The sequence below is a fragment of the Ahaetulla prasina genome, chromosome 3 (genome assembly GCF_028640845.1).
Source record: "Ahaetulla prasina isolate Xishuangbanna chromosome 3, ASM2864084v1, whole genome shotgun sequence".
NCBI classification, from domain to species: Eukaryota; Metazoa; Chordata; class Lepidosauria; order Squamata; family Colubridae; genus Ahaetulla; species Ahaetulla prasina.
The window spans coordinates 109,617,587-109,629,571 of record NC_080541.1 but is presented as its reverse complement, the minus strand read 5'-3'; the positions used below and the strand labels follow the sequence as shown (position 1 = coordinate 109,629,571).

General features: G+C 44.9%; 1 protein-coding gene across 1 annotated transcript; it reads left to right on the top strand.

Moving 5' to 3' along the window:
• The first annotated feature begins 6,372 nt into the window (after positions 1–6,372).
• On the top strand, positions 6,373–10,400 carry NDUFA2 (NADH:ubiquinone oxidoreductase subunit A2). The gene is made up of 3 exons (XM_058175571.1): positions 6,373–6,562; positions 7,688–7,794; positions 10,209–10,400. Exons 1-3 carry the CDS (start codon positions 6,456–6,458, stop codon positions 10,298–10,300), a joined length of 306 nt encoding a protein of 101 aa, XP_058031554.1. The 5' UTR covers positions 6,373–6,455; the 3' UTR covers positions 10,301–10,400.
• Positions 10,401–11,985: the final 1,585 nt, after the last annotated feature.

The window sequence follows — 11,985 nt, the reverse complement described above, 5'->3', positions numbered from 1 at the left end:
ACCTGACACTAGCCACCGCTCTGGACGAGGCCAGAGCACACGAAATGTCTACTAAAGCAGCAGAGACCCTGCAAAAGCCTCTTCAATCCAAGGCGAGCGCAAAGCCAACGCCAGTACACCAGGAGGAGATTCAGTCCGAATCCGAAGGTGAGGGCGAGGATGAGGAAGGGGTCTGCCGGACCGAGAAACGCGACACTGAGGACCGTGACGAGTGCGGAAGCTGCGGAGGGCAGCATCAGCGCCAACGCTGCAGGTTTAAAGACGCGACATGCCGGCGGTGTGGGAAGAAAGGACACTTAGCTCAAGTTTGCAGAGCGGCCCAACCTTCCCGCCGAAAATTCAAATCGGCCAATCAAAACGCGGAACCGGAAAGGCGGCCCGCGATTGGTTCAAACAAGAAAGGCGCGAAGTCTAACCAAACGACTGTCATTATAGGCCGCGCCTCAACCAAAGTGGAAAAGAAGATTTTCACAAAGCCCAAGATCGAGGGAGTACGGTGCAGGCTTGAAGTAGACACGGGATCAGCGATCACCATCATGTCCTGGGACACTCTGGCGAAGTCGCTGCCGTCCGTCGCGAAGCGCCATCTGCAAGCACAGCGGCTACGAGTGCACGACTACCAGGGGAATCGCATCCCTGTTCGAGGGACCACCTCCGTCCGAGTCGAGTACGGCCCTCACAAAAAGACCCTGCCCATCACGATCGTCGAAGGAACTCTGCCCAGTCTGTTGGGACTAGACTGGTTTCGTGCCCTGGGCATGGGAGTGACTGGCATCTACAGAAGTGACTGCAATTTGAAAGACATTCTCTTTAACGAGTTCGAAGATGTCTTCAAGGACTGCCTGGGCAAGTATAAGGGGACCCCTATTTCCTTCAACTTAGACCCCCAGGTAGCCCCCATTAGGCTTAAGGCGAGGAGAGTCCCTTTTGCCCTTAAACCAAAAATCGATAAGGAGCTGGACAAGCTCATAAACCAGGGGATTTTGGTGCCAGTCGATCACGCAAAGTGGGAGACGCCAATCGTCACCCCCATCAAATCGGACGGGTCAATTAGAATTTGCGCTGACTACAAGGCGACGCTTAACAAAGCCTTACAGAAAAGCGTACCGGTTCCCGTGGTGCAACACTTATTGCACTCTTTGGGGCAAGGGCAAGTCTTTGCAAAGTTAGACTTGGCCCAAGCCTACCAACAACTGCCAGTAGACGCCCGCACAGCCAAGCCCAAACGATTGTGACGCACAGGGGGCATTCAAGTGCACCCGATTGCAATTTGGGGTTAGTGTGGCACCAGGGCTGTTCCAAAACCTGATGGAACGACTACTGCAAGGGCTCCCAGGGTAGTTCCTACTTGATGATGTCCTAATTTCAGGGAAAACATGGAGGAATTGGGGAGCGGTTAAGAAAGGTCTTGAGCATTTTCCGGACAGCGGATTAAAAGTCAAGACAAATAAATGTCAGATAGGGGTCGAATCGGTCGATTTCTTGGGCTACGGATAGACAAGAAAGGAATTCACCCTACTGAGAGCAAAGTTAAGGCAATTAGGAAGGCTCCAGCGCCCAAAAACAAAGCAGAGCTGCAGGCATTCCTGGGATTGGTTAATTTTACGGTCTTTTAAAGAACAAAGCAACTGCTATGGAACCGCTGCATAGGCTCTTAGGAAAAATACTGTTTGGTCTTGGGGAAAGTCAGAAAATAGGGCTTTTGAAGCAGTAAAGAACCTGCTCTCAAGTGATAGCCTGCTCATCCAATATCACGACTCACTACCCCTAGTGCTGGTTTGCGATCGTCCCCTTATGGGGTGGGGCTGTACTCAGCCATAGACTTCAAACGGCACAGAAGCCCCTATAGCGTTCTACTCTAGAACGATGTCCTCCCAGAGAGGAACTACAGCCAATTAGACAAAGAAGCATTAGCCATTGTATCAGGGGTCAAAAATTCCATGAGTATGTCTTTGGGCGGAATTTTGAAATCGTGACTGACCACAGACCGTTACTGGGATTACTGGCTGGCGATCGCCAACGCCTGTGGCACTTTCGCCACGCTTGACCCGATGGACTATATTTTAGCCGCTTACTCATACAAGCTGCAGCATCGACCGGGAAAAGAAGTGGGGCATGCAGACGCATTGAGCCGATGCCCACTGCCAGGGGCGATCAAGACCCCACTCCGGGACACCCATCCTCCTTATTGACTCGTTGGACTCTGGCCCAGTCACATCAAAGGAAGTGGCTCGGCATCATACCGACATTGTGTTAAGGACTGTACCGGTTGGGTACAGAGAGGGTGGCCGCTGCGCCGGGCGAACGGTTCAAAGAATTTGTTAAGAAACGTGATGAGCTCTCGGCTCAAGGGGTGCCTGTTATGGGGTGATCGTGTAATAATTCCTGTTAAGTTAAGGGGCAAGGTATTGGACCTCCTCCACGAGGGTCACCCAGGCATCGTAAGGATGAAGGGTTAGCTAGAAGCTATGTATGGTGGCCACTCATGGACGCAGAGATTGCTGAGAGGGTAGGGAAATGCCAAGCTTGCCAAGAGTCCAGACCGCTACCCCAACAGCCCCAGTCAGAGAATGGGAAAAGCCCCAAGGGCCTTGGTCAAGAATCCACATTGACTTTGCTGGCCCTTTCACGGCCAAACGTTCCTAGTGGTGGTGGACGATTTTCCAAATGGTTAGAGATCATACTTATGAAGTCCACCACAGCCGAAGCAGTAATCGCAACCCTGCGCCACCTATTCGCAACTCACGGGTTGCCGGACACTCTGGTGTCCGACAATGGGCCCCACCACGGCAGCCCAGTTTGAAGAGTACCTGGCAGAGGAAGGCATCCGACATGCCCTCTCTGCACCTTTCCACCCTGCGCCGAATGGCCTTGCAGAGCGTTCCGTCCGGAGCGCTAAGGAGGCATTGTCCAGGCTCAAGCCAGGTGACTGGCAAACAAAATAGACTTTTCCTAGCCGTCCAGCACAGAACCCCAAGCACAGCCACTGGAAAAGTCCAGCCGAATTGCTAATGGGACGAAAACTCCGTGCCCACTTGATCGCTTGAACCCCATTACACACCCGAGGGTTACAAGGGGGAGCTAGAAAAAACAAGGGAAATGAGCATAGGCGACCGGGTGTGGGCCCGAAACTATGGGGACGGCCCGAGTTGGGTCGCCGGACAAGTAACAAAAATAACAGGGCCAAAATCGTACGTGGTAGAGCTACCAGACAACCGAGTGTGGCGGCGCCACATAGATCAGTTAAGGAAACGAATAACTGACCAAACCAAACCAACAGAGACAGGTAATGACCAATACCACTTTGAATCCACAGCTGACAATGACCCGGGGGAGGCGCAAGACTTAGCTGAGGTCCCAGAGTTCCAGCGACGCCATCAGGTCCCCGAGGGAAACAGCAAGGAAAATTCCAAAATTAATCCAAGGCCGGATAGCCAAGAAAAAGAGTCGGCCAATAATCCAGAGCCCGATGGCCTAGAGAAAGAGCTGGGAGGAGAAAACAGCCCCTCCGACCAGCTCAAAACACCACCCAGAACTGAACCGCGCAGGTCAGAAAGAACTAGGAGACGCCCAGGTTATTTGCGTGACTACGTCGAAAAATAGCATGTAAATAAATATGTAAATAAGACCAAGTGTTTTCTGGGAGGGGAGGAGTGTTATGTATTAACAGTTGTGCCTTTAAATATTTGAGCGGGAAATCAGCACGTTGCTGATTGGACGAAGCCTCCAGCAGAACTGTATAAAAGGAGAGGTTTTTCCCCCAGCCTGTCGCTGGGTTCACCCTATATTAAAGAGCTGTTGTCACTACCCTGGTCTCCAGCCTCGTTACTTCCCGGACTTAACAGAATCCATCATAAACCAATCCATTACACTCCATCTCGAAACAAACAACCTTCTCTCTAATAAACAATTTGGTTTCAGAAAAAAATTGTCTTGTAACCTACAACTCCTCCACTGCAAAAACATATGGACTACCAACCTTGATCAAGGAAAAACAATAGATACAATCTACATAGACTTCTGCAAAGCTTTTGATTCAGTAGTACATGATAAACTAATCCTCAAACTAAAATCCTAAGGCATTTCGGGACCTCTTCACAATTGGATAAGTGCCTTCCTGTCAAATAGACAACAAGTGGTCAAAATTGGCCAACACTATATCAAATCCTGTTCCTGTCAAAAGTGGCATTCCCCAAGGTAGTGTACTTGGACCAACACTCTTCATACTATACATAAATGATCTCTGTGACCTCATCTCAAGTTATTGTGTTCTCTTTGCTGATGATGTTAAACTATTTAATACCACTAATAATACTTCTATCCTTCAAGAAGATCTCGACTTAATTTCCGATTGGTCTAAAACTTGGCAACTCCAAATCTCAACCAGCAAATGCTCAGTCTTACATATTGGAAAAAAGAACCCTAACATAGAATAGAATAGAATAGAATTTTATTGGCCAAGTGTGATTGGACACACAAGGAATTTGTCTTGGTGCATATGCTCTCAGTGTACATAAAAGAAAAGATATGTTCATAAAGGTACAACATTTACAACACAATTGATGATCAATATATCAATATAAATCATAAGGATTGCCAGCAACAAGTTATAGTCATACAGTCATAAGTGGAAAGAGATTGGTGATGGGAACTATGAAACGATTAATAGTAGTGCAGATTCAGTAAATAGTCTGACAGTGTTGAGGGAATTATTTGTTTAGCAGAGTGATGGCCTTCGGGAAAAAACTGTTCTTGTGTCTAGTTGTTCTGGTGTGCAGTGCTCTATAGCGTCGTTTTGAGGGTAGGAGTTGAAACAGTTTATGTCCAGGATGCGAGGGATCTGCAAATATTTTCACGGCTCTCTTCTTGATTCGTGCAGTATACAGGTCCTCAATGGAAGGCAAGTTGGTAGCAATTATTTTTGCTACCAAACATCAAGTACAAATTTAATGGACATTACCTAACTGACGACCCCCACCCTGTCAAAGATCTTGGAGTTCTCATATCAAATGACCTTAATGCCAAAGCCCACTGCAACTACATAGCAAAAAAGGCCCTAAGAGTTGTAACCCTAATTTTACGCAGCTTCTTTTCTAAAAACTCTACACTACTAACTAGAGCATACAAAACATTTGCCAGACCTATTCTTGAATACAGCTCATCCGTCTGGAACCCATACCACATCTCTGACATAAATATAATAGAACGAGTCCAGAAATATTTCACTAGAAGAGTTCTTCACTCCTCCGAAAACAACAAAATACCTTATACCAACAGACTTGAAATCCTGGGATTAGAAAATTTACAACTCCGTCGACTTTGACATGACCTGTGTTTAACACACAAAATCATCTATTGCAATATCCTTCCTATAAAAGACTACTTCAGCTTCAATCACAATATTACAAGAGCAAAAAATAGATTCAAGCTAAACGCTTCAAACTTGATTGCAGAAAATATGACTTCTGTAACAGAGTTGTTAATGCTTGGAACTCATTACCTGACTCCATAGTCTCTACTCAAAATCCCAAAATCTTCAACCAAAAACTGTCTACTATTGACCTCACCCCATTCCTAAGAGGACTATAAGGGGCGTGCATAAGAGCACAATAGTGCCTACCGTTCCTGCCTTATTGTTCCCTTCATTATACCAAATTAATATAGTTGATGCATATTTTTTACTCATATATATATATATATTTTCTTCAAGACATGTTGTTTTATCTATGACAATTGTTTGTGTATACTGTTGTGACAAAAGAAATAAAAAAAAATCAGTGGAAGCTAGTAAGAGAGAGATCCAAACTGGAACTAAAGGAGAAATTTCCTGACAGTGAGACCAATTAATCAGTGTAATGGCTTGCCTCCTAGGGTTGTGGGTGCGCCAGTCTTCAACAAAAGATTGGACAGCATTTGTTCGATTTGAAATAAGGTTTCCTGCCTTGGGCAGGGATTTCGACTAGAACAGGGGTCTCCAAACTTGTCAACTTTAAGACTTGTGGACTTCAACTCCCATAATTCCTCATTCTGGAGTTGAAGTCCACAAGTCTTAAAAGTTGACAAGGTTGGAGACCCCTGGACTAGTCCAACCCCTTGCTCAAGCAGGAGACCCTACACCATTTCAGATAGGCGGTTGTCCAATCTTTTCTTCCAAACCTCCAGGGATGAAGACCTCGAAGGTCCCTTCCAGTCCTATGATTCTAGTTTTCAGTTTTCAGTCCAGAACTTGGGCAGCCATATACAGCATTAATTTAAGAAAAAAAATTGAGTTTCGTATCTCTTCAAACTGTTATAGATTTATAAGCAGCGGCAGCAGAGAACTATGAGTTCATTACCCATAACATCTCGCGCGCTTCTTATCCTGGTCGCGTCATTAAGTGTCGGTCTTCTGCTAAACGCCGGATTGGCTACAGCAGCGCCCACTGTCCGCGGGACCTTTGGGGCTGGCGGTCACCATGGCGGCCGCCGCAATCGTCCGAGCTGTTGGGGGCAGCCTTGCCCAGAATCTCAAGGAAATTCGGATCCACCTTTGCCAGCACTCGGCGGCTAGTCAGGGAGTCCGGTAGGTGAGAGACGAGCAGGGATTTTATCCGACTCCATTGTGGAGAGGCATGGAAGCTGTCCCGCTTATCCCTTCGCTGCTTGGCTTTGCGCATCACCGGTATGGTGAACACCGGTAGTATCGACCAGCTTGGCGTTGGGTGCATTGTGGGCATTTAGTACTTTTCAGTCTGTTTGGCTGCACGAAGTAGCCGTCTCAGTAAATGACTGGAAGCATTGGAGATAATGGTATACAAGGTATCAAGGAAACAAAAGTTCCTTTGAGAAGTGGGTCCTGGCGTGGCTGCTTCCTTAGGAGTTGCTCAGTGGATAGACTGGCAGGGAGAAAATCGCGAGGTGCCACCTGGACTGCTATTAAGCCTTGTAGGAGGTAGCCCGGGGTGGGGGTTAATCCTAATCCTTATTTTCATTTCAAGGCAGACGGGATTTTTTAAAAATCTTGATTTCCTTACAGACAATAAAAGCAAGCAGAGGACCTTTAAAAAATGGATTTAAGGATGAATCATAAGAACAGCCAGCCTTTTTTTTACTGGGAGGGGAGTGTTTCCTAAACATATTTCTAAGTCTGAAGAGTGATCTAATATTCCTCCACCCCTTACAGAAAAGTCATTGTTTTTTTCAGTTATTCTAATATCCGTTTGCATGATACAGTGAATTAAAATATATGAGCTGGATTCACACTGTACTAGACAAAAATGTGATTTGGCTTCTGTATGAATGTGTGTAGTATTCAGGTACTGACTTTGGATCAGTTGCTGTGCTCTCTCTCAGTACAGCCTACCTCAAGAGTTCTGTTGTGTTCCTGTACAGAAGGTAGGCTATAAATCAAATAAATATATGTAAATTTTGAAATACTACTTTGAAGTAAAGTGGAGGATATTCTGTGATTAATATGTATTTGTTAAATTTATTTACTAAGCATCTCACTATTGAGAGACTCTGGCAGCTTACAATATCATAAAAACAGCAATATAAAACATCAAAGTATTAAAATATTGAACATTAAAAGTGAATCAAAACTGAGTCAGATAGGAATCAATACACATCTTTTTGGAGTTTTGGTAATTGAATGGAATAAAATCCTTGAACTGATTGTATTCTATTCTACTTGTTGAATTCTTTGCAGAGATTTCATTGAACAGCACTATGTCACATTGAAGAAGGCAAACCCAAACTTCCCCATCTTGATCAGAGAGTGCTCCAATGTTCATCCTATGCTTTGGGCTAGATACGGTGAGTTAAGAAGGGCTTTTCTGTAAAATATTCTTTTGCAAGAACAATAGAAACAATTTGTTCAATTGTTTGTTCACTAGGGTTTGTTATTTATCTCTAAAACATTTTACTTGAAATATATTGTTGTTAAAAAGAAAAATCAGAAGGTTTTCTGCAGATATGCAGTTGTTTGTAAACCAAGACCATTTTCACATATAGTTGATATCAACAGAATATATGCACGTTGGCTTAATCTATTAAAAGAAATATACAGTATTAGAAACAGAAGGTAGAGATTCAATAAAGACTTTTGTGTTAATTCTATTACATAATACTGTTGACAAACTTAAGTTGAATTCTACATTCTTGCAACAGGGAAAGAAGTTAGCAGGTGCCAATATTGTGCAGAATAACTGGCAGAAAGGATTCTATGTTAGAATCACAGACAAAAATAGATGCTACTGTTAGTTTCTTTTTACTTATCTTCTAATAAACCATTATTTTAAAATTGAACAATTGATGAAGCAAAATGACTAGGGATATATGTGAATTTCAGCTGTGGCTGTGTTCATATAACATGCTTAACAAGCCAGCTAAAAATCCTAGAGGTTGCACTCATGCCACATGTACTGTGGCATCTTGAGTTTTGGTGGCATAGCAGGACATGCCAGTTTTTGTTGGTTGATATTCTGGGTATTGTATGCACCAAGAAGATAGGCAATAGAGCATGGGTGTCAAACTATTTCACTGAGGGCCGCATCAGAGTTTGACCTCAGGGGGCCCAGCTCAATGTCACTCGTGTCGGGGGCACTTGTGGCGGCCTGAGCATTCTGCCAGCAAAAACGGGCTCCAGAGCTGTTTTCAGCTACAATGGCTTCCTATAACCATCTGCCAACAAAAATGGAGTTTAGGAGGGCTGTCTGCAGCACTCGCAAGTTTCATTTTTGGCTGTGAAAAAGCTACATATGGCACTGTTTCAAACCTACAGCAGCTGCAGCACTCTGATCACAAGGATGCTGCAACACCCCCCACCTCTTTCCCCCCGTCCCATTTTGCTGGGACCTCATAGTATTTACGCCGCTACTCCCGATGCCTCCTGGAAGATGCAGCTGTCAACTTCAGTACTCTGACAATTACTTGTGGAAATGGTGACTCCTTTGGAATTTTTCTGCCCCATCAGCTGGTTATCAGGAGATAGTAAACCTCTCCTTAATGTCTTAGGCTGTATCAACAGAGGAATGGTATCAAGATAATGCAAAGTGATAGTACCACTTGAAATTGCATTAAGACACACTTGGGATATTCTGGTCACCCCAAGGGTGAAATGCTCCTGGTTTGGACCGGATCAGCCAAGTAAGGTAAAAAAAAAAAGGTCTGACGATCCCAGCTTAGCTGCCTGATCATCAGGTTTTTGTTTTTTTTTTACTTTTAAAAGCATTTTTTGGCCAAATAGGTTGTAAAAAAATACTTTTAAAAGTAAAAAAAAATAAAAAGATCGCACACCACAGCTGATCATGCACAACCCTACACACACTGTTCTACTTACCACATGCCTCCTTTTGGCATGCACTGTGCCACATGCACCTCCCATTTGGTGCGTGGTGCGCACTGTGCATGTGTGTGCATGCGCAGCCAGCGAACCGGTAATAAACCGGTTCAGATTTCACCAATGGGTCACCCCAATACAAAAAAGATGTTGAGACTAGAAAGAGTGAGAACAATGACAAGGATTAGTGATCTGGGACTAAACTGTATGATGAATGGTTGTGGGAACTAGATATATTTAGTCTGGTGAAGAGGATTAGTGATGACATGATAGCAGTCTTCCAATACTTAAGGAACTGTCACAGATAAGTGGGGCTGATCTATTCTCCAAAGCACCTGAGGGCAGGACAAGTGAAGGATGGAAGATTATTAAAGAGAGTTCCAACCTAGAATTAAGGAGAAATGAGAACAATCAATCAGTTGAATGGCTTGCCTCCAAAGGTTGTAGGTGCTCCATCAATGGAGGTTTTCAGCAAGTGATTGGACAACTATTTCTCAGGAATGGTATAGAGTCCCTTCCAATTCTGTTGTTCTGATTCTATCCTTGTGACCGTAATAGGCAGACTCCATTATGGTTGTAGTTCAAGGACTATATGTATTACAGAAAGTGCTCCTGGCACATCACAAAGAAAATATATCTTCATCAATGTATCCTTTGGCGCAGCCTTTTTTTTAAAACCAGTGGCAGCTGAAAACATTTTAGAAAAACAGTATTGTACATATAAATTTTATCCCCATAGGCTTTTCTCTTAATTGGATTAGCAAATCTTTAGGTAAGCAATTCACTTGTAAAAGACTTATAGATTAAAAACACAACTGTGTTTTGAAACCTTAGAATTGTCTTTGAATGAAGTCTATGTTTTTTTAAAATCAAATTTGCTTTTTTACAGCCTTTGGTCTAGAAAAGAACGTGTCACTGAATAACCTAAATGTGGACCAAGTTGCCAAAGCCTTGGAGAATGCTGTTAATAGCAAAATATGAAGATAATCCTGTATTCTTATTTGATTTTAAAATAATATATAGTTTTGTTTGTAATTTTCATGTAATTAATTGTGATCTACAAATAAAGTCATATACAATGTGTCTTGTTTTGATCAACATACGTACCAGGCAATCTAAGCAATATAATGAAAACATGCAGAGCAAGGCTTCTAGAATTCTTTCCCATTCATTCATTCATTCATTTATTTATTTATTTAAATTTTTATACCGCCCTTCTCCCGAAGGACTCAGGGCAGTATACAGCCAAAGTTAAAACAATTAAATATACAAAATTAAAATATCAATTTAAAATACATATTCAATAATGGCCAAATTAAAACCATCAATTGACCCAACCTAAAATACCCCATATAAAATTACAAAAAATTAAAATTTGGAAATTTAAAAATCAAGCCAGTCCTGCTTGGATAAATAAATAAGTTTTTAATTCCCAGCGAAAGGTCCGAAGGTCAGATAATTGGCACAAACCGGGGGGAAGTTCGTTCCAGAGGGTAGGTGCTCCAACAGAGAAGGCCCTTCCCCTGGGGGCCGCCAGCCGGCATTGCTTGGCGGACGGCACCCTGAGAAGACCTCTGTGAGAGCGTACGGGTCGGTGGGAGGCATAAGGTAACAGCAGGCGGTCCCGTAAGTACCCGGGCCCTAAGCCATGGAGCGCTTTAAAGGTGGTAACCAGAACCTTGAAGCGCACCCGAAAGACCACAGATAGCCAGTGCAGACTGTGCAGGAGTGGTGTTACCTGGGAGCAACGTGGAGCTCCCTCAATCACCCGCGCAGCTGCATTCTGGACTAACTGGAGTCTCCGAGTGCACTTCAGGGGTAGCCCCATGTAGAGAGCATTGCAATAATCCAGACGAGAAGTGACGAGAGCATGAGTGACCGTGCATAAGGCATCCCGGTCCAGAAAGGGGCGCAACTGGCGAACCTGGTAAAAGGCTCTCCTGGAGACGGCCGCCAGATGATCTTCAAACGACAGCCGTCCATCCAGGAGAACGCCCAAGTTGCGTACCCTCTCTGTTGGGGCCAGTGACTCGCCCCCAACAGACAGCCGCGGTTGCAGCTGACTGTACCGGGGTGCCGGCATCCACAGCCACTCCGTCTTGGATGGATTGAGTCTGAGTCTGTTTCTCCCCATCCAGACCCGTACGGCCTCCAGGCAACGGGACAACACTTCGACAGCTTCGTTGGGGTGGCCCGGGGTGGAAAAGTACAGCTGAGTGTCATCAGCGTACAGCTGATAACTCAAGCCGAAGCCACTGATGACCTCGCACAACGGCTTCATATAGATGTTGAACAGGAGAGGCGAGACAATCGACCCGAGGCACCCCACAAGTAAGGCGCCTCGCGGTCGATCTCTGCCCTCCTGTCAACACCATCTGCGACCGGTCAGAGAGATAGGAGGAGAACCACCGATAAACAGTGCCTCCCACTCCCAAACTCCCCAACCGGCGCAGCAGGATACCATGGTCGATGGTATCAAAAGCCGATGAAAGATCTAACAGGACCAGGGCAGAGGAGCAACCCCTATCCCTGGCCCTCCAGAGGTCATCCACCAACGCGATCAAAGCTGTCTCCGTGCTATACCTGGACCAGAAGCCGGACTGGAACGGGTCTAGATAGACAGCTTCATCCAGGTACTGGGGAAGCTGCCATGCCACCACACTCTC